The sequence below is a fragment of the Paroedura picta genome, chromosome 7 (assembly GCF_049243985.1).
Source record: "Paroedura picta isolate Pp20150507F chromosome 7, Ppicta_v3.0, whole genome shotgun sequence".
NCBI classification, from domain to species: domain Eukaryota; kingdom Metazoa; phylum Chordata; class Lepidosauria; order Squamata; family Gekkonidae; genus Paroedura; species Paroedura picta.
The window spans coordinates 120,255,320-120,278,639 of NC_135375.1; the positions used below are offsets into that span (position 1 = coordinate 120,255,320).

At 47.2% G+C, this 23,320-nt stretch overlaps 1 protein-coding gene across 26 annotated transcripts in view; it reads left to right on the forward strand.

The window, feature by feature from the left end:
• CAMK2G (calcium/calmodulin dependent protein kinase II gamma) overlaps positions 1-23,320 on the forward strand; it is a 277,514-nt gene that overhangs the window by 103,354 nt on the left and 150,840 nt on the right. For all 26 annotated transcript variants that reach the window (XM_077346147.1, XM_077346149.1, XM_077346146.1 and 23 more), the window contains one exon: positions 20,151-20,210. In XM_077346147.1, the coding sequence (XP_077202262.1) occupies positions 20,151-20,210 (60 nt within the window). The remainder of the gene's footprint in view (positions 1-20,150; positions 20,211-23,320) is intronic.

The following is a 23,320-nucleotide window of genomic DNA, read 5'->3' on the forward strand; positions in this document are numbered from 1 at the left end:
TCAGCCCGTCCATCAAATATGGATGCACCCAAACCTGACTCCAATATGACTATCATTGTCCCAACGGAATATTCACCAGCACCTGAGACAAATAAACTCCTAGGACCACCGACCAATGCTGTTATGACTCTGGGGGAGAAGCTGCCATAAATGGGACAATACTGAGACAGCACACAGACACAGTTGTTCAGGAAAGGGTAACGGCAGTGTTTTCTTTGACCCTAAAAAATCTCTTGAGTGGTTATGTCTGGTCTCAACCAAATGCCTGGTGGAAGGGCCTGGGGAACTGTTTTTGCTCTGCCAGGTGGGGCCAGAACAGAGAAGGCTCTGGCCCTGGTTGAGGCCAGGCGGGCTTCTTTAGGGCTAGGGACCATTAGCCAGTTGGTGGTGGCGGAGCATAGAGCTCTTTGAGGGGCATAGGCAGGGAAGTGGTACCTCAGGTACACTGTGCGCTGACCACGTATGGCCTTGAAGGTAATTACCAGAAACTTTAGCCTGATCTGGAATTCAACTGGCAACCACAGCAGTTGATAGAGAATGGGCCGGATGTGGGACCTCCACGGTGTTGTTGTGAGGATCCTGGCCATTGCGTTTTGGACCAGCTGTAGTTTCCAGGTCAAGGTTAAGGGCAGGCGAGTTACAGAAATCCAGTCTACAGGTGCCTGTCACATGGATCACTGTGGGTAGGTGTTCCGGGGCCAGATAGGACTTGGCGGAGGTGGTAAAATGTCAGCTGTGATACCTTTGTGACCTTGGCCATGATTCAGAATCATGACCTTGACCATGATTCAGAATCATGCCCAGATTCCTGGCAGAGTAAGCTGTCTAGGTCGAGTAGATGCACCTCCTCACAAGGGCCCTTCTTACCCAGCCACAGGACCTCCATCTTTGAAGGATTGCACTACAGACGACTCTGTGCTTGCCATGGGCAAGTAATGAAAATGTCCAAATGTCTAAAACACCATCATCACTCCCTCTGCAGACTTTCAAATCTTATGTTCACCTTGTCTAGAAATCTTCTCCTTTTTGGGGCTGTCATTCAAAACAGGCAGGGTATCTCCGTGTTGTCCTGGCCCAGTTCTGCCTGATCATCGGTGAGTAGGAAAGGCTTCCAGGAGCTTCTCACTCCCTGCTCCTTTCAGGTTGGATTTTTCAGCATTATGGACCAACTGCTGCCTTGATTCCACCCCCCCCCCCCAAAAAAGGAAAAATCTAAGAGAACTGACTTTTTCCCATCCCCTTTCTGATCATTCCATTTGGTCAGAGTGGCCTGATCACTGGGTCTCCTTGGAGGGGTGGTTTAGTTTGTTCCCTTTATCTGTCCAGAACTGTTCAACCAATTCCTCAGAATCCATTAGTCTGTGCTTCCCTGCTGGGTTGTACCAGAGGTCAGGAGCCAAGGGAGTCCGAGTTCACAGAAACTGGGGAGGAGAGCGAAGTCAAGCTGACTAATTGACTAATTAATTAATTCTTTTGAATTAATTTCATCCCATTACTTCTGGTCTGTCCCTCCAGGACAAGAGAGAACAACTCTGCTCCATCCTACATGGAAACATTTTAAATAGAAGAGTTCATAGAATCATAGAGTTGGAAGGGATCTCCTGGGTCATCTAGTCCAACCCCCTGCACTATGCAGGACACTCACAACCCTATCGCTCATCCACACTAATGTGCCACCCCCTTGAACCTTCACAGAATCAGCAAAGTTCAAAAACCATAGGGCACGCCAGAAACGGATTACCAATGCACAGAGTATGGGAAACAAGCAGAAGGAACTAGTAGTCCTAATACAGAAAGGGGGCTATGACCTAATAGGAATCACAGCAACTTGGTGGGATAATACTCACAACTGGAATACTAGAATTGAGGGGTACAATCTATACAAAAGGGACAGACAAGGGCAGAGTCTGCACTTGCTTTGTTTATTCCATTGTCAATCCTGTTGAATCCATAGAATCATAGAATCATAGAATCATAGAGTTGGAAGGGGCCATACAGGCCATCTAGTCCAACCCCCTGCTCAACGCAGGATTAGCCCTAAGCATCCTAAAGCATCCAAGAAAAGTGTGTATCCAACCTTTGCTTGAAGACTGCTAGTGAGGGGGAGCTCACCACCTCCTTAGGCAGCCTATTCCACTGCTGAACTACTCTGACTGTGAAAAACTTTTTCCTGATATCTAGCCTATATCGTTGTACTTGAAGTTTAAACCCATTACTGCGTGTCCTCTCCTCTGCAGCCAACAGAAACAGCATCCTGCCCTCCTCCAAGTGACAACCTTTCAAATACTTAAAGAGGGCTATCATGTCCCCTCTCAACCTCCTTTTCTCCAGGCTGAACATTCCCAAGTCCCTCAACCTATCTTCATAGGGCTTGGTCCCTTGGCCCCAGATCATCTTCGTCGCTCTCCTCTGTACCCTTTCAATTTTATCTACGTCCTTCTTGAAGTGAGGCCTCCAGAACTGCACACAGTACTCCAAGTGTGATCTGACCAGTGCCGTATACAATGAGACTATGACATCTTGTGATTTTGATGTGATGCCTCTCTTGATACAGCCCAAAATGGCATTTGCCTTTTTTACCGCTGCATCACACTGCCTGCTCATGTTTAGTTTACAATCCACAAGTACCCCAAGGTCTCGTTCACACACAGTGTTACCTAGAAGCGTATCCCCCATCCAGTAGGCATGCTTTTCATTTTTCTGACCCAGATGCAGAACTTTACACTTATCTTTATTAAATTTCATCTTGTTCTCATTTGCCCATTTTTCCATTGTGTTCAGATCTTGTTGAACTCTGTCTCTATCTTCCGGAGTATTTGCCAGTCCTCCCAATTTGGTGTCATCTGCAAACTTGATGAGTAGTCCCTCCACCCCCTCATCTAGGTCATTAATAAATATGTTAAAAAGTACCGGGCCAAGCACCGAGCCCTGAGGTACCCCGCTACTCACCTCTCTCCAGTCTGATGAAACACCATTGACAACAACTCTTTGTGCGGTTCTCTAACCAATTCCCTATCCACCTGACTATCTGAAAATCCAGATTGCAGTCCTTCAATTTATCCATCAGAACATCAAGGGGAACCTTATCAGAAGCTTTACTAAAATTCAAGTAAACGACATCAAACGAATTTCCCCGATCCAGCAAACCTGTTACTTGGTCAAAAAAGGAAACCAGGTTGGTCTGGCAGGACCTGTTGGAGACAAATCCATGCTGACTTCCTTGGATCACCAAATTGTCCTCCAGATGTTTGCAGATCGCTCCCTTTAATATCTGCTCCATTATCTTCCCCACAACAGAGGTCAGACTCACTGGTCTGTAGTTTCCCGGGTCATCCTTCCTCCCTTTTTTGAAGATCGGAATAACGTTTGCTCTCTTCCAGTCCTCCGGGACATCTCCAGTCCTTAAAGAGGTTCCGAAGATGATGGACAAGGGCTGTGCAAGTTCTCTGGAAAGTTATTTGAGTACTCTCGGGTGCATTTCATCCGGACCAGGGGATTTGAACTCATCCAGTGCAGCTAAATGCCTCTTGACAACCTCTCTATCCATGTTAACCTGCCACCCAGACACTGTCTTTTGGCTATGGCCATCTCTAGATGTGCCTAAACCCTTTGACCTGTGGGAAAAAACAGATGTAAAATAGGCACTAAGCCTTTCTGCTTTCTCTGCATCTTTCGTTAGAGTTTGTCCATCCGCACCCAACAGTGGGCCTATTGCCTCCTTTACTTTACGTTTGCTCCTCACATAATTGAAAAATCTTTTCTTGTTACAATGGGCTTCCCTGGCCAATCTTAGCTCACTCTCAGCTTTGGCCTTTCTGATGATTGCTTTGAACTCGGGTCTTCCTCTCCCTCCCCTCCCCATTGAAACAGGAAAGTGTTCTGCACATGGTTAAGGTAGTTCAGAAGGGGGGGGGGAGCCAAGCCTCTTTTTTTGTTTTCTTGAAGGGGTGGGGAGAGGAGCCAAACAGGGAGCCTCTTTCTTTTCTTGGAGGGGGGGGGAGGATCGAAAAAGGCAGAGAAGGGAAAAAAAATCCAGGATAGACAGAAGTTGAGAGAAATTAGGGGCTTCTCCTTTAAGGCAAGCTTGTCACATCACCAGGTGTAGCCTATCAGAGGTTCTCTACCACGGAGCTTGCTTTCCCAATCCAGATTTGAAAAATATTGAGGGTTAAAAGCACTGTAAGATATCGCACAATAAAGGTAAGGTCACTCCGGATCAATCCTTCTTGCTGCAGAAGGAAAATTTAAATCGCTCCAAATCCAAATGGAAATCGCATTCTGTGTAGACGGCAGGGACCGAATCGACCTGGTATTGGAATAAAAGCTCTGTGCAGTTTACACCAAGAAAAGAAGGGGGGAGGTGTAGCAATATATGTTAAGATCCTTTATACTTGTGAAGAAATACAGGTACCCGAGCATGAAAGTTCAGTTGAATGTATTTGTTAAATATAAAAGGAGTAGGAAATGAGAGTGGTATTATTATGGGGGTCTGCTATAAACCACCAAGCCAGTCAGAGGACTTGAATGAGATACTTTGTTGTTGTTTGTTGTTAGGTGCGAAGTCGTGTCCGACCCATTGCGACCCCATGGACAATGATCCTCCAGGCCTTCCTGTCCTCTACCATTCCCCGGAGTCCATTTAAGTTTGCACCTACTGCTTCAGCGACTCCATCCAGCCACCTCATTCTCTGTCGTCCCCTTCTTCTTTTGCCCTCGATCGCTCCCAGCATTAGGCTCTTCTCCAGGGAGTCCTTCCTTCTCATGAGGTGGCCAAAATATTTGAGTTTCATCTTCAGGATCTGGCCTTCTAAGGCGCAGTCAGGGCTGATCTCCTGTCCGTCTTGGGTGGCCCTGCATGGCATAGCTCATAACTTCATTGAGCTACGCAAGCCCCCTTGCCACGGCAAGGCAGCGATCCTTGAAGGGGGGGAATGAGATACTACTAGACCAAATTACATAATTTTCAAAAAAGGGGGAAACAGTGGTCATGGGTGACTTCAGTTGGAAGACCAACTCTGCTATCTGTTGGAAGACCAACTCTGCTAAAAATACAAACTCCGTTAAATTCTTAAGTTGTCTTGCTGACAGCTTCATTTCCCAGAAAGTAGAGAGGGGAACCAGGGGCTCTGCTACTTTAGACTTGATTCTCATCAGTAGGGAAGAACTGGTAGATGAGGTGGAAGTAGTGGGTACACTAGGTAGTAGTGACCATGTGCTTTTGGAATGTTCAATTGTGGGTAGGAGAAGATCTTTACATAGTCGTATGGACTTCAGGAAAGCCGATTTTAACAGACTTAAAGGTATGTTGGGTAGACTCTCATGATAAGAAAGACTTAAAGAGATGGGGGTCCAAGAGGGCTGGGAGTTTCTTAAAAGTGAAATACTGAAGGCTCAATCATAAACGATTCCCTGGAAAAGAAAAGAAGGAAGGAGACTAAGAAAGTGAAGATGGTTCCATAAGCAGCTTTAAAATGATTTGAGGAATAAAAAGAGTAATTTAGGAAATGGAAGGAAGGCCTTATGACCAAGGAAGTATAATCAAATAACCAATGATTGTAGGGAGAGTGTTAGAAAAGCTAAAGCTCAATATGAGCTTAGGCTAGCAAGAAGTGCTAAACATAGCAAAACAGGTTTATTTAGTTATATTTCAAGTAAGAAAAAGAGTAGGGACATGGTAGGACCACTGCGAGGACAAGAAAGTGAAGTTATAACAGATGATGAAGAGAGGGCTGAACTGCTTTCCTGTTTCTCCTCAGTCTTCTCTTAAGGGAAATATTGATCAATGTAGAAAAAACGTAACACAACTGGGGAGATGGGAATGGTGGCCTAAGATCACTGTTGGGGCAGTCCACAATCACCTATTATCCTTAAGTGAAACAAAGTCTTCTGGGTCAGATGAATTGCATCCAAGACTACTAAAAGAACTTGCAGGTGTAATCTCTGAAACTCTGTCCATTCTTTTTCACACTTCTTGGAGAACAGGTGAGTAGGGATGGATCATAAAATCATAGAATCATAGAGTTGGAAGGGGCCATACAGGCCATCTAGTCCAACCACCTGCTGAACGCAGGATCAGCCCTAAGCATCCTAAAGCATCCAAGAAAAGTGTGTATCCAACCTTTGCTTGAAGACTGCCAGTGAGGGGGAGCTCACCACCTCCTTAGGCAGCCTATTCAAGGCAGGTCAGAAAGTTGCATGACTGAGGACGCTTTGCAGAGTTTGTTTCTCAGCACACATCTGGGAAATTGAAGTCACCCATGATGACAAGGTCCTGACGCTTGGATATTTTCTCAGGCTGCTCACAAAGTGCAGCATCCACATCCTCTTGTTGGTCAGGCGGTCGGTAGCAGACACCAACCACCACACTGTTTGTTTTGCCCTCAGTTATTTTCACCCAGATTCTTTCCACTGTAGATATATTCTCCTTCACTAGATTTGTGGTTCCGATTCGGAAGTTGCAGAATCGGGGCTGATTCGGATGTTTCCGAATCAAAAACAGTCCAAATTTGGACCATTACTAGTTTTAAAATGGCCAAATCGAGATTCGGCCAAATCGCCAATCCGTTGGCAGCCTCATGGCTGCTGCAGCCTTCTGGCTGCTTCTGTTTTTGTTTTGTTTTGTTTTTTTCTTGCATTTCCCAGGGGCTGGGGGGGAGTGGGTGTACGTTGCACCCCTGAATCTTCTTGGGGAGTTCAGGGAGGGTCTTCCATGACTCCCCTGCAAGTTTCAAGAAGATTGGACCAAGGGGTCCAATCCTAGGGGCTTCCAAAGAGGGTACCCCATCCGCTCCATTGGATATAATGGAGAGTTATGTTCTTTGGTTGTAACTTCTATGTAGACTTCTATGGGGAATAATAATAATAATGATGATGATGATGATGATGATGATGATGATAATACTTTTATACTGCCGTTCCCTTAAGCTCACAGTGGTTTACATGATAAAAATTACAATATGCCCTGCGGGGGGCATAAGCAACCAAGCGGTCCTGTAGGTAGGCAGGACCCAGGCCGCGTGTAGCCTTAAAAGTTAAGACCAAAACCTTGAACTTGATCGGGAAAAAAATTGGCAACTAGTGCAGATGTTGGAGCACTGGCTGAATGTGGGCCCTCCAAGGTGTTCTAGTGAGGACCCTAGCAGCTGCATTCTGTACCAATTGTAACTTTTGGGTCAAAGACAGGAGCAGGCCTGTGTAGAGCGAGTTACAGTAGTCTAGACTGGAGGTGACCGTTGCATGGATCACTGTGGCTTAGTGATCTGAGGACAGAGGGCGCTAGTAGTCTGGCTTGGCAAAGATGGGAAAACACCGTCTACTTTCATGATCTGAGCCTCCTTGGAAAGGGAAGCATCAAAGATCACGCCCAAATTCCTGGCTATTTGTGCAGGTGTTAATTGCACTCCGTCCAGGCATGGGAGGCGTGCTTCCTGATCCGGCCCTCTTCTACCCAGCCACAGGACCTCCGTCTTGGAGGGGTTGAGTTTCAAGTGACTCTGCCTGAGCCATCCAGTCACTTCTTCCAAACAACTGGCAAATGTATTGGGGGGGGGAGGGGAGTCCGGCCGGCCGTCCATTAGGAAGTAGAGCTGGGTGTCATCCACATATTTGTGACATCCCAGCCCATAGCCTAGGCTAGGCTAGTTTTCTGTAGGGCCTTTTTCCCAGGTCCCCTAGCCTGACCTTCCTTTCTGCCACTGATGTCTGTTCCCTTGGACAAACTGTGTCTAATCTAAGAGACAGGGAAATTTGAGGCCCTGCCACTAACTGCCCTAACAGCTGTTTCTAAGGAAACCTTGCTGGAAACTTATAAAGCCTCCCACCAGCTACCTGTTTAGTTTTTTTAGATAGACCCTAAGCTGACCTGACTTCTATGGAGTATTACTGTTCTCTCTTGTGTGTGTGTGTTGTTGTTTTTTTAACTTAAGGAACCTGTCTGTGCTAAGCCTGGCTAAGTTTAAATGGCCCTACCTAACCTACAGCAGGGAAAAATTAGGGGGAAAGTCCTTTTTACACGTTTAAACTGTTTTAAGCTACCCGAGTGTTACTAGCTAGGAGGGAGGCTGGAGCAGATTTGTGCACCAAGCCCCCACCTGATTTGCTAAGAAGAACCCCTGAACCGGGTGGCCTCTAAATCAAGTCCTGTCTCTACCAGGAAAGCTGCCCTTCAATGGACAGAAGGCACAGCCCCTGCTGTTTTCAAGTTTAAAACTATTAAGCTACTAGTATTAATTCCTACTTCCCTGTTATTTTATTAATGCAGTCCTGGCTACTTAGGAAAGAAATTATTTTAAAAAATTATTAGCACTTAATGTTTCCTAAAACTATGTATTTTACTGCCTACTTAAAGGGTCAGTCATAATATTGCACCCCAAGAAGAATCCAGTAATCCCCCCAGGAAACAATCTCTAGAAAACCAACCAGCTGCCAGCTACCCAGGGCACTATCCCAAAGGTGTTGTTGTTGTTGTTGTTATGTGCGAAGTCGTGTCCGACCCATCGCGACCCCATGGACAATGATCCTCCAGGCCTTCCTGTCCTCCACCATTCCCCGGAGTCCACCATTCCCCAAAGGTGGTACCTGGCCAAAACTGGCCCTGCAAGGCCCTAACATTGAAACCAAACAAGCAGCAACCAAAGTAACAACCCTAAAGTCTATCTAGCACCCCCCCCAAAAAAAAAGACCTACAACACCCAACCGCACCCAGTCACCCAGGTCAAGAAGCCCAAAGGTGGCAACAAAGCAAAACTGGCCTTGCAAGCCAAGGACAGCAAAACCAAACTATCAAGTTCAACAAATACAGAAACTCTACCCTTGTTGTTGTTAGGTGTGAAGTCGTGTCTGACCCATCACGACCCCCTGGACAATGATCCTCCAGGCCTTCCTGTCCTCTACCATTCCCCAGAGTCCATTTAAGCTCACACCAACTGCTTCAGTGACTCCATCAAGCCACCTCATTCTCTGTCGTCCCCTTCTTCTTTTGCCCTCGATCGCTCCCAGCATTAGGCTCTTCTCCAGGGAGTCCTTCCGTCTCATATGGTGGCCAAAGTATTTCAGTTTCATCTTCAGGATCTGGCCTTCTAAGGAGCTGTCCGGGCTGATCTCCTCTAGGACTGACTGGTTTGTTCGCCTTGCAGTCCAAGGGATTCGCAAGAGTCTTCTTCAGCATCAGAATTCAAAAGCCTCAATTCTTTGACACTCGGCCTTCCTTATGATCCAACTTTCACAGCCATACATTGCAACTGGGAAGCCCATAGCCTTGACTAGACGCACTTTCGTTGGCAGGGTGATGTCTAGATTTCCTCCCCAGGAGCAAGCGTCTTTTAATTTCCTTGCTACATCTCCATCTGCAGTGATCTTGGAGCCCAGTAAGATAAAACCTGTCACTACCTCCATTTCTTCCCCATCTATTTGCCAGGAATTGAGAGGGCCGGATGCCATGATCTTCTTTTTCTTGATGTTGAGTTTCAAGCCAACTTTTGCACTCTCCTCCTTCACCCGCATCAAAAGGCTCTTTAGGTCTTCTTCACTTTCTGCCATTAGAGCGGTATCATCTGCATATTTGAGGTTGTTGATATTTCTCCCTGCAATCTTGATCCCAATTTGTGACTCATATCTTATCTCGCCTTTCTCATGATGTGCTCTGCATACAAGTTAAATAGGCAAGGCGACAGTATACAGCCTTGCTGAACTCCTTTCTCAATTTTGAACCAATCAGTGATTCCATGCTCGGTTCCCACTGTTGCTTATTGACCTGCATATATGTTTCTCAAGAGACAGATAAGATGCTCTGGTATTCCCATCTCTTTAAGAACTTGCCACAATTTATTGTGTTCCTCACAATCACTAAGCCTTTCTGCTTTCTCTGCATCTTTCGTTAGAGTTTGTCCATCCACACCCAACAGTGGGCCTATTGCCTCCTTTACTTTACGTTTGCTCCTCACATAACTGAAAAATCTTTTCTTGTTACAGTGGGCTTCCCTGCCCAATCTTAGCTCACTCTCAGCTTTGGCCTTTCTGATGATTGATCTACAGTGCCTAGTAATCTGTAGGTACTCTTCATTAGAGCTCTGTCCTTCCCTCCATTTCCTGAACATTTTCCTTTTCTTTCTTAGTTCCTCTTGAAGTTCTCTGTTCATCCAAATAGGCTTCTTAGAGCTCCTGCAGTGTTTTCGTCTTTCTGGGATAGTCATGGATTGAGCATGCAATAGCTCCTGTTTGAGTAGCGCCCACCCTTCACATGCTCCCTTCCCTTCCAGCATTCTCCTCCATGGTCTGACACTCATCATGTCTCTGAGTTTATTAAAGTTTGCCCTACGAAAATCCAACATCCGCGTCTGGCTAGAAGCTTCCTTGGCTCCCCATCTCAAAAGGAATTCTATGAGGACATGGTCACTTCCACCTAGGGTCCCCACCTCCTTCACCTCATCCACCAACTCTTGCCTGTTGGTCAGTATTAAGTCCAGTATGGCTGAACCTCTTGTGGGTTCATCTACCATTTGATAAATGAAATTGTCAGCCAGGCAGGTCAGAAAGTTACCAGTACCCTTTTCTTTGTTCCCTTTGAAGCAGAAGACCTAGAACCCTCATCTGTGCAGGCCTGTGGATTGTTTTTCTGATCTTTGTGGGGGCTTGGGAGCAGAAGGTATAGAACAGTGGTCCCCAACCTTTTTATCACTGGGAGCCATTCAACGCCGGGGACCACTCACTGGGGACCACTCAAAGCCTTTTACTGAGGCCCGGTGGGGGGGGGGGTTTACTCATCTACTCTCAACCACTTCCCTAACGCTCTCTGATCGCTATGGTAATGTTTAAACATCCCTTCAAAATAAGATACAGACACGCCACAACAATGAACATAAGGAACATTTTATTTTCATGGAAATTTAACTCATGACAATGACAAATCAATGGGAACCCTGAGCTTGTCTCTCTGCAACGAGATAGTCCCATCTGGGAGTGATGGGAGACAATGACACCCAAAGTGTGTTGTAAAGGGCTGGGGGGGATGAAGTAAAGGGCTGGGGGGGGGGAAAGATGGCGTCCTTCGGGGCCCACCTCCAATTAGTCGAAGGACCACATGTGGTCCGCGGCCTAACGGTTGGGGATCACTAGTCTAGAACTTAAAACTCTCCCCTGTGGGGGGCTGTGAATTTTTTAGGAGGGCTTCGAGGGGGCTTGGGAGCTGAAGGCCTAGAACTCTCACCTGTGGGGCGCTGTGAATTATTTTCTGGGCTTCGTGGGGGCTTGGGAAATAGCTCTTGCTCCTGTGTACCTGAATCAACATCTTCAGCCAGATTCTGGAACTGATTACTGAGTATCAAAGGAGCAGACCTTCTCCTTACTCAAGTCCTATGTGTAATCCAGATAGAATCATAGAATCATAGAGTTGGAAGGGGCCATACAGGCCACCTAGTCCAACCCCCTGCTCAACGCAGGATTAGCCCTAAGCATCCTAAAGCATCCAAGAAAAGTGTGTATCCAACCTTTATGATAATGTGTAATCCATTCATTATCCTCCTGTGTTAGGTTCTCCTTTGTTTGTTGTGATAGCTTTCTCCCCTTCTGCATTTGCTCTCTCAAGAGTGCTTCATGAGTTCTGTCCAAGAATTCTTCACCCTTCTTTGTATGTTGCAGTGTACTCCTGCATTTTTCTAATCCTCATACCTTCTTCTCCAGGCAGAGCCACTAACTTACACTTATTGCATGTGTAAAAACCGTCACTCTGAGGTAAGAAGACAAACATGTCACAGATGGAACATGTCACTACCTCAGCTCCTTCAGTCATCATGCCACTTTGATCCATACGAACTGCTTCTCAAACATTTCTGCACTTCACTGTATCCTTTGGCTTGATCCGCCAGCGAAGAGCTGATGACCAAGAGACCTTTAGCTCTTCCCCTTCAGTTCTGTACAGAGCCTTCTGGCTTGATCTACAAGCTGGGAGTCCTTTAGTTTTTGTATTTTTGGCGCATGCCTCTGGCAAGCAAGAACCTTTTATAGCAAAAAGCCCACCCAGCAGAGAGCTGAACTAGCAGTCAGCTTCTGAGATGGCACTTCCTCCTTTTCCTAGCCACTTGGGCTTTGTTCGTTGTGCTAAGGAAACGTCGATTCTAGCTTCAAAATAAATTTAGAATTTTATTAACATTTACACCTATATGTTCATTCCAACCTGGATATTAGAGATAGGGATATTTTAATAAATTAGAGAGATTGAAGATTAGTGGATTTCCTAACATGATTGCCAGTGGCAGAGGAAGGATTTTTTTTTTTTAGGGCTGTTGGATTTAAGGTGTGGCACCACTTCCAGGGAAACCCAGAAGTGATATCATGCCCCTCTAGGAATTTCTGGAAACTCTGTGGTAAAACCATTATTATTTTATTATTATTATCCTTTAATTTATATCCCACCTCCCCCCATTACCATTGATTCCAGAGAGGTGTGAATTCTTGCCCCAGACATGGTCAGTTTCTGCTGCCCCCACCCCTGTCTCCTGCCGTAGTCTTCTGCTGGTGGCCAAATATCTGTTTATTCAATTTATTTCCCAACCATTTATCTCCTGCATGACCAAATTACCAACATAACCTGGAGCTGCCAGAAAGAATCTACAGTAGTTATTATATAACTACTATACTTGGAAACATTTCCCAAAACCTAGGGTAATTACAAATTAAGAACAATAGTAGCTAGTGGGCTGTTGGAGACCGCAGCTGGCCCAGGTTTTTGTGAAGCATCAAGCCTATGTTTCAGCTGTAGTGCTTTGGATTTCTGTGATCACGTTTATCATAGAAACATAGAATTATAGAGTTGGAAGGGGCCATACAGGCCATCTAGTCCAACCTCCTGCTCAACGCAGGATCAGGCCAAAGCATCCTAAAGCATCCAAGAAAAGTGTGTATCCAACCTTTGCTTGAAGACTGTCAGTGAGGGGGAGCTCACCACCTCCTTAGGCAGCCTATTCCACTGCTGAACTACTCTGACTGTGAAAAACTTTTTCCTGATATCTAGCCTATATCGTTGTACTTGAAGTTTAAACCCATTACTGCACGTCCTTTCCTCTGCAGCCAACGGAAACAGCATCCTGCCCTCTGCAAGTCCCGAAGATATCTGCAAGGGTTCTGCAAGTTCTCCGGAAAGTTCTCGGGTGCATTTCATCCGGCCCAGGGGATTTAAACTCATCCAGTGCAGCTAAATGCCTCTCGACAACCTCTCTATCCATGTCAACCTGCCACCCACTATCCTTTGGCTACTGCTATCTCTAGATGTACCTAAACCCTTTGACCTGTGGGAAAAAATAGGCGCTAAGCCTTTCTGCTTTCTCTATATCTTCCATTAGAGTTTGTCCATCTGCACCCAACAGCGGGCATATTGCCTCCTTTACTTTACGCTTGCTCCTAGAATCATAGAATCATAGAGTTGGAAGGGGCCATACAGGCCATCTAGTCCAACCCCCTGCTCAACGCAGGATCAGCCCAAAGCACCCTAAAGCATCCAAGAAAAGTGTGTATCCAACCTTTGCTTGAAGACTGCCAGTGAGGGGGAGCTCACCACCTCCTTAGGCAGCCTATTCCACTGCTGAACTACTCTGACTGTGAAAAACTGATATCTAGCCTATATCGTTGTACTTGAAGTTTAAACCCATTACTGCGTGTCCTCTCCTCTGCAGCCAACAGAAACAGCATCCTGCCCTCCTCCAAGTGACAACCTTTCAAATACTTAAAGAGGGCTATCATGTCCCCTCTCAACCTCCTTTTCTCCAGGCTGAACATTCCCAAGTCCCTCAACCTATCTTCATAGGGCTTGGTCCCTTGGCCCCAGATCATCCTCGTCGCTCTCCTCTGTACCCTTTCAATTTTATCTACGTCCTTCTTGAAGTGAGGCCTCCAGAACTGCACACAGTACTCTAAGTGTGATCTGATCAGTGCCGTATACAATGGGACTATGACATCTTGTGATTTTGATGTGATGCCTCTGTTGATACAGCCCAAAATGGCATTTGCCTTTTTTACCGCTGTATCACACTGCCTGCTCATGTTTAGTTTACAATCCACAAGTACTCCAAGGTCTCGTTCACACACAGTGTTACCTAGAAGCGTATCCCCCATCCAGTAGGCATGCTTTTCATTTTTCTGACCCAGATGCAGAACTTTACACTTATCTTTATTAAATTGCATCTTGTTCTCATTTGCCCATTTTTCCATTGTGTTCAGATCTCGTTGAACTCTGTCTCTATCTTCTGGAGTATTTGCCAGTCCTCCCAATTTGGTGTCATCTGCAAACTTGATGAGTAGTCCCTCCACCCCCTCATCTAGATCATTAATAAATATGTTAAAAAGTACCGGGCCAAGCACCGAGCCCTGAGGTACCCCGCTACTCACCTCTCTCCAGTCTGATGAAACACCATTGACAACAACTCTTTGAGTGCGGTTCTCTAACCAATTCCCTATCCACCTGACTATCTGAAAATCCAGATTGCAGTCCTTCAATTTATCCATCAGAACATCATGGGGAACCTTGTCAAAAGCTTTACTAAAATCCAAGTAAATGACATCAACTGAATTTCCCCGATCCAGCAAACCTGTTACTTGGTCAAAAAAGGAAACCAGGTTGGTCTGGCAGGACTTGTTGGAGACAAATCCATGCTGACTTCCTTGGATCACCAAATTGTCCTCCAGATGTTTGCAGATCACTCCCTTTAATATCTGCTCCATTATCTTCCCCACAACAGAGGTCAGACTCACTGGTCTGTAGTTTCCCGTGTCATCCTTCCTCCCTTTTTTGAAGATCGGAATAACATTTGCTCTCTTCCAGTCCTCCGGGACATCTCCAGTCCTTAAAGAGGTTCCGAAGATGATGGACAAGGGCTGTGCAAGTTCTCTGGAAAGTTCTTTGAGTACTCTCGGGTGCATTTCATCCGGACCAGGGGATTTGAACTCATCCAGTGCAGCTAAATGCCTCTCGACAACCTCTTTATCCATGTTAACCTGCCACCCAGACACTGTCCTTTGGCTATGGCCATCTCTAGATGTGCCTAAACACTTTGACCTGTGGGAAAAAAACAGATGTAAAATAGGCACTAAGCCTTTCTGCTTTCTCTGCATCTTCCGTTAGAGTTTGTCCATCCGCACCCAACAGTGGGCCTATTGCCTCCTTTACTTTACGTTTGCTCCTCACATAACTGAAAAATCTTTTATTGTTACAATGGGCTTCCCTGGCCAATCTTAGCTCACTTTCAGCTTTAGCTTTTCTGATGATTGATCTACAGTGCCTAGTAACCTGTAGGTACTCTTCTTTAGAGCTCTGTCCTTCCCTCCATTTCCTGAACATTTTCCTTTTCTTTCTTGGTTCCTCTTGAAGTTCTCTGTTCATCCAGATAGGCTTCTTAGAGCTCCTGCAGTGTTTTCTTCTTTCTGGGATAGTCTTTGATTGAGCATGCAATAGCTCCTGTTTGAGTAGCGCCCACCCTTCACATGCTACCTTCCCTTCCAGCATTCTCGTCCATGGTATGACACTCATCATGTCTCTGAGTTTATTAAAGTTTGCCCTACGAAAATCCAACATCCGCGTCTGGCTAGAAGCTTCCTTGGCTCCCCATCTCAAAAGGAATTCTATGAGGACATGGTCACTTCCACCTAGGGTCCCCACCTCCTTCACCTCATCCACCAACTCTTGCCTGTTGGTCAGTATTAAGTCCAGTATGGCTGAACCTCTTGTGGGTTCATCTACCATTTGATAAATGAAATTGTCAGCCAGGCAGGTCAGAAAGTTACATGAATGAGGACGCTTCCCAGAGTTTGTTTCCCAGCACACATCTGGGAAATTTAAGTCACTCATGATGACAAGGTCCTGCCGCTTGGATATTTTCTCAAGCTGCTCACAAAGTGCAGCATCCACATCCTCTCGTTGGTCAGGCGGTCGGTAGCAGACACCAGCCACCATACTGTTTGTTTTCCCCTCGCTTATTTTCACCCAGATGCTTTCCACTGTAGATATACTCTCCTTCACTAGAATTTCCTGACAGGTAAGCCCTTTCCTCACATACAGTGCCACTCCTCCACCTCTTCGATCTATTCTGTTTTTTCTGAACAGTTCATATCCATCCACCATTACATTCCAGTCATGAGAATCATTCCACCAAGTTTCTGTGATGCCTACTCGATCATACCTTTTCATCAGCATGAGAAGTTCCAGCTCTTCCTTCTTATTGCCCATGCTTCGGGCGTTAGTATAAAGACATCTGAATCCTTTTACTTTTGGTTCCATATGAGCTGGCCTTGCCGGTTGGGCTGCCCCCGATCATTCTCCTTCCATACACTCCCTATGTTGATCGTCTCCTTCCCCTAGTGGCTTCAGTTTAAAGCTCTCCTGATGAATCTCCCCAGGTTCCTGCCAAACACATTCTTCCCCAGCTTCGATAAGTGCAGTCCATCAGGTGCTAGTAGGCCTTCCTCAAGAAAGCCTATCCCATGGTCCCAGAAACCAAATCTCTCCTGCCGGCACCAACTACGCAGCCAGTGATTCACCTCCATTTTCTTCCTCTCCCGACACATTCCTCTTCCCTTGACAGGCAAGACTTGTGCCCCCATTTGCTTGAGCTTCTTCCCTAGATCTTGATAATCTTTTTTAATAGGAGTGATGGTATTCACGGAATACCATCATAGTGAACTATTGCAACAGGGATCTTCTTGTCCTTGCCCTAAAAGAACTGCATGTGTTCCCTTTGGTTACAGAGTTAAAGGGGAAGCTGTGTTAAAGGGGGGCTTATAACTGCAGCCCAAAGAGCTAGATATTTAATAAATTGTTGCGATGTTGCAATACTATAGCACTGTAGCTATTACTGATTTTTTTAATGCCTAAATAAAGCCCTTCAGGTGACTGAATGGCAGCCATGAAGGGGTGTTGGAAAGATCTTGCTGGGGAAATCTCTGTGTAGACACCCCTTTGCATTCACAGAGCACCAACAGCTACATGTTGAATCATCCCCATGTTCAAAGATGTGCTTTGTTAATGGCTGAGGAGGGATTTGAACATGGATTTATGCCCTGCATAGGACACTGAGCTCTGCAGTGGTTAATAGACTGGAGATCCCTGGGCCACACAAAGTCCATTTGCCTCAACCAGGGCCAGGACTTTTTTGACCTTGGTCCCAGGCTGATGGAATGAGGTCCTGGAACAACTGTGGGCTCTTCAGGAGCTGACTAAATTCCACAGGGCCTCTAGGAACTGTTTCACTAGGCCTTTGGTTGTGGCTGCAGGGGAGGAGGGGTAGGGAGGGTGAGCTGAGGGCTGGTGTGGGGAGGGGGCTAAAGGGGGATGGGATGGGTTTTTTATTGATGTATTGGTTTTATATGTATGCTATAATCTGTTGTAATCCATCATGAGCCAGATGTGCTGGGAGCGGCAGAATATAAACAAACAAACAAACAAAGAAACAACTTCCCTGCAAGGATCTCAGTAAAAAAATTGAAAGTGAGACACCTTCCAGGATTGCAGAATAGCAGAGGGAAAGGTATATTCAAGCGAATGGTGGCCTGTTATGGAATGGGACAATCGACCTGCCCACTAGCCTAAATCCTTCTGCACAGGCTTTCCACAAACCTCCCAACCTTGGGCCGCAATCCAACAGAACAAGCCAGGGAGTAAACCAAAGGTGTTCTTCAGGCTTTCCCTAGGCCTGGGTAGACCTGGATTCAAATCTCCATGTGGTCAAAAGAGCCCACTGGGTGCCCCTGGACTGCATGTCAGGCTTCACCACTCTCCCAAGGTCTGTGGGAGTACTAAGAGATTTCATGCACTGTAGAACAGGCATTCTTACAGTTACTTGGAAGACAGGTCAGTGGGCGTCAGGTTGCAGAACAGTAGCTTGTCTAGGACACCTCTCCCCCATGTATTGTACCTTTTGCCTCAATGGCAAGCAAAGGGGGTTACTGTGGCTGATTCTGCACAAGGACCAATGTTGCCAATTGGTCACACAAAGCGGAAACGCTATTTTTAAAAAGTGCAATCCCCACGTTACGCATACCTGCTTTTTTAGTGGAATCCAGTAGCGTTTCATTCGTTTCCCACAGGTTTCTGGTCTTGCAAAAATCGCTAGACAGTAAGCGATTTTTCCTGTGCTTTGTCCCGCCCCTGGCCGTCAGTCAAACGAACAGCCAATGGGCGGTTGTTATCATGCTCTGGGAAAGCCCCTTTCCCTTTAAGAAAAGTTAAAAAAAAACACACGTTGCAACGAATATGCGTTAATACGTTGCAAGGGAGAGACCCATCTAGCTGGCAGCTGGCGTGTGAGCTGGCAATTCATCGTTGCCACACTCCCTCTCAGTGAAAACAACCCCCGCCCCGCACGGGCGCGATTTTCGGCCGAAAATAAAGGGAACTTGCAAACGGGGCTGTGTTGTGCCTGGTGACTTAGGGGAGCTTTAAAGCACTTCTGTGGCAGGACTGTAGCCGGAGAAGCCTCGCTGGGTGAATGAAGGATCACCGGTTCGTTGCTTTCTGCTCGCTCCGAAAAAAAAAAGTTTGGAGGAGAGAGCCAGGAGGAGGGACTTTGCTGGAACCGCAACAATGGGAACGCACAGGTCCTTTTCGCTACTGTTGCATATTGTTTACACTTTTCGGAGGGTGAATCCACTTTTCTGGATTTCCCTTTAAGCACTACAATGAATCGCTTTTTGCGGGACTATTTCAGGAGTGTGGCAGATTGTGTGCGACGTTTTGCGGAACTGCAGATTAGTAGTGTTTACAATTTGCAAGCCTTTTGCAACATTGAAGTCATGCGGAATGGACCTGTGTCATCCTTTTCTCCATTTTATCCTTTGAGGATTTACAGGGAAACCTTTGCACATGGAAACATGACTGTATGTATGTCTTGTATTTATACTCTCACTCTCCCCTCATTGGGACTCCAAAAGTCATTATTCTTCTGACCATTTTATCCACACAAAAACCGTGAGAAGTTTAGTCTGGATGACCGGGGGGGGGGGGAGGACCCAACCAGCTTCTGTGACACTGCAGGCATTCAAACTGGGCTCTCCTGGACTCTCCTTGATGCTCCACAGTGACTCTTAAAACCACAGGACTTGCAGATTAACTCCCATGCACCCCCCCACTGCCAGCTGTGGCCATGCCCCTTCTGTGGGTGGTGTCCACTGCCCAGAGGCACAGGTTGCCTCCCCTCCCTCAAGAGTGCTGCTTGCCCTGCCGCCCGTGGCTTTACACTTGGGATCTGCTAATACCTCACTAACTTTTCAGGTAGAGCAAAGGCCTGGAGCAGGGGAAACAACTAGGGCAATTCCGCACAACGGGCCATTTCGCTAAGTCTGAGCGCTATTGAAAAGCGCTGGAAGCAAAAGTGGCAGGTCTCGGTAATGCACACAGGCAGTTCAATCGAACTGCTAGCGCTCTCCTGCTAGCGCTGCTATCGTAACACACAAGTTTCCGGTCTCGCTGAAATCGCAACAAAGAAGGCAATATTTTTCTGTGTTTCCTCCCTCCCCTGGCCATCAATCAAAGAGAGCAGCCAATTAACTGTTTCCCTTTAAAAATATTTTTAAAAAACACAAAAAGACCAGTAGGAATGCACATTCGTTCATTCGATGTATCAGAAAGACCTTTTTTTGCTGGCTTAGGAGCTGGCACTTATTCGTTTACACATTCTGAAATTTAAAAAAAAATCCCCCCCAGTACTATTTCTGGCCGAAATTAGTGCAGTGTCAAACAGGGGGCTGTATTGTGCTCGGAAACTTTACGGACAATTGCTTGTGGAGGGATTTCAGCCATAGAAGCATTGCTGATTCATTGCTTTGGCCTGTTTAAGGGGGGGGGAATGGCAATCGGGATGCCAGAAGCTCAGGTGCGAGAGATTAGGGAGGGACATGCTTGCTACCACTGTTTTGAGAACGCACATGTCTTTTTTTGATGTGTTGCAGGTTGTTCTCAAGAGTCAAGCGGTTTTTTATAGGGGGAATCCACTTTTATGGATTCCCTGAAAATTGCTACAACAAAGCAATTTTTGTGGGAGTGTTGCAGGAGTGTTGCAGATTGTGTACGACATCGTGAATAACGCAAAGTAAATAGTGTTATGGTAACACTTAGGCAACATTAGTGCTGTGTGGAATGGACCCTAATGTTTTCTTTTCTTCTCCCCCACCAGATCATCAGAAACTGGAACGTGAAGCTCGAATTTGCCGACTATTAAAACATCCAAATATCGGTAAGAGCCACTTGTACAGCCAGCAAACTCTGCAGCTGCGCAAGGGCTGGTAGCTTGCTGGAGTTCTCCACCCTTGGGTGGGGAGGGGAATGGATGGGTGGGTGGGGAACAGCAGTGTGCTTCAGCATTCACACCGGGAGAGTTCTGGGACAACTTGTCTCTTCTTAGGGTTGTTGACAAAATTCCCCCTTTGAGAGAAAGAAGGTGGAGGAAGGCAGATCCATTGTCCTTCCCCTGCCAGCTACTGCAAGCAGAAGAGATTCACTATCAGAAGAGCAGCACGATTCCTTCAACATGTGCCCAGATCCTTGTCATGCTTCTCTTTAGTTATGAGTTGATTCTGCTCTGGGGAGTGTGCGACTCCTGCCATGGGTGCCTTGCTGACCCACAGCAAGATCTGTCTTGGCTTCCCAACCGCAAGTCATCCAATGGTTTTTGGGAACTCGTGAGCCCAGGGCCAGGGTTGTTGCCTTCCCCTGTCCATTCCTGGCATTCGTCACTTGTCGAGAGGCTTGCCGTGACCATGGAGGTTCTGTATAGTTATCACACCAAATCCCCCCGTATTGCAATTTGCAGAATAAAGTTCCTCTCAAAGGATGTCTCTGGCATTTGTGTTCGGAGAAAGGAGCTGGGAGATATCTGAATGGACAGTACATTCAGGTGGGTTGCTGTGCTAATCTGGAGCAGCAGAACAAAGTCTGAGTCCAGGGGCACCTTTAAGACCAACAAAGTTTTATTCAGGGTTACTAGCTTCAAAGCCCGTTCCTAAGAACGGGCCCTGAAAGGGTCCCCTCCCTGGCCCCTGGCCAGACAGCTTAAGGTGGCTTTGGGCTGCAGTTCACAGCCAAAAGTGGGGTGGGGTGGGGCTGGGCAGCTTGTTAGCAGGGCCAAGACAGAGCTCCTTAGCAGGCAGTCAGCAGGCTGGGAGGCCCTCGTGAGCAGGCCCGGCCTAGCAGGCCAAGAGGCCCTTGTTAGCAAGCCCTCCACCACAACCCTTTGCCCAGGGCCCTCTCCCTTTACTTGCTGCTGGCTCCAGGCACTGAGGCATCTGAGAGCAAAGAGACTAGAGTCCAGGGACGGAGGGCGGGAGCTGCAGGGGCAGGGCCAATCAAGGCAAAGCTGGCTGCACCCTGATTGGCCCTATTCTAACTTGGACAGCCAGATACGTCCCACCCCCTAGGCTGTTCCATAAATATATAGAGGAACAACAAGGATAAGTTATTGTGTGCAAGCACGCTTCTACAGATACAATGAAACGGAAATTTCCAGTCCGTATGGGTAGAAGGACTCAGTTAATTACAGTCAACATTCCATAGTTTCGCCAGTCTCCAATTTTGACATATCTATTTCCTTCACTATGTTTTCCTCTGGAATTAAACCCTAACAAATGGGTTTAACAAGCTGTATAAAGTAAACCTGTTATTCCTGATTGGTCCTTGAATCTTCATTATGCTGTATGCTAATTTACTGCTCACCCTCTCCCAATATGTATGGACTGGTAATATCCATTTCATTGCATCTGAAGAAGTGGGCTAGCGCATGAAAGCTTCTATCCATATCCATTGGCTCCTCTTAATATTTCGGAAAGTGGCCAGGGGGTGCAGTGTGTCCAGCCCTTGGTGAGTGTCCAAGCTCATATCTGTACCAATCAGAGTGTGGCAAGCGATTGGGCCGGCCCCTGCAGCTGCTGCCCTCATAGCTAGCAGCTCGCTGCTCTTCCCGCAGACGTGCCTGGCTCCTGGACCCAATGCGTCTCCCAGGGTCCGTTCGCTGCACCTGGGCGGTGGAGCACAGCAGCCGACTGCAGCATTGAGGAGAAGCCACCTGCACCAGTACTGCTGAAGAGGCACTCGCAGCGTCCACAGAAGAGGAGGTGGTGGCAGGGCAAAGTAGCCAGCCACCGTGGCAAGGAGGGACCCGCTGCTGCAGCACCACCAAGGAGGTGCCCGCACTGCCTTGATGAGCCGTCCACCTTGCAGAGCGCTGCTACATGCCGCCAGCAAGGAGGTGGCTGGCCGCTGAGCTGCCCAGCGCTTACATGAGGTGCCTCTGCCGCCAGCTGAGCCAATGCCCATGGAGGGCCCTGCAAGGGGTCACTGCCGCTGTCCTCAACAACAAGGATGCAGTAGGCCTGCCGCTACCTCAAAGGTGAGACGGCAGCTGCCCAAAGCCACCACGGGGCCTGCTAGCCCCAAGGCTAGCCCCTGCCCCACTGTCGTCAGGGAGGGGTACACCTCCAAACCTCCGAACCTCCGAAGGCCTGGCTTCCTCCTCCCTTTTTGACACTAGCATCTACGGCAGGGGTAGTCAACCTGTGGTCCTCCAGATGTTAATGGACTGCAATTCCCATGAGCCCCTACCAGCAAATGCTGGGAATTGTAGTCCATGAACATCTGGAGGACCACAGGTTGACTACCACTGGTCTACGGCATTCTAGCCTGCAACAGGCTTGAAGACTAGTCTTGAATAAGACTGTTGATCTTAGGGGTGCCCCTGGACTCAGACTTTGTTCTGCTGCTTCAGATCAGACTTTGTTCTTAATGGACTCTGTTGGTATTGGAAGTGTTTTTGCTGTGCCAGGAAATGCTGCAGAAGGCTGGGTACAGGCCTGCTGCTGTTTCCAGAAGCTTCTATTTCTAATGATCCAAATGAATTTTCCTGGTTCTTGGCAGGGGGATCTTGGCAGGGGGGGTCTGCATGCCATAGTTCTTGGCAGGGGGGTCTGCATGCCATCTGTGCCGGCAGGAATCATGAAGTATGTTATAAGAGGAAGGATTTTCCATGCAGCTTCAGCTGCATGGGCTGTTTGTAAGTGGCCACCTCTGCTTGTTGTCGGCCCCCTTAGGGAGATTTGGAACCCAGGCAGGGTGGAAGAAGTAGCTTGGAAGATGGCTTCCTGTGAACCAGTGGCCTGCTGGAGATGGGTGAAGGGCTCCCCTGTGTGCACCTGCGTCCTGCCACCCCAGCATACAGGAGCCCTTGGGTGGGTGGCCAGAAGTGTAGGACCACCCATGGTCAGCGGGTGTGGAACTGCTTGCCCAGGGATGTAGACAAGAGATACCCATACACTAATCCTCAGAGAGACAGAGAGACAGAGAGAGTGCTAGGAT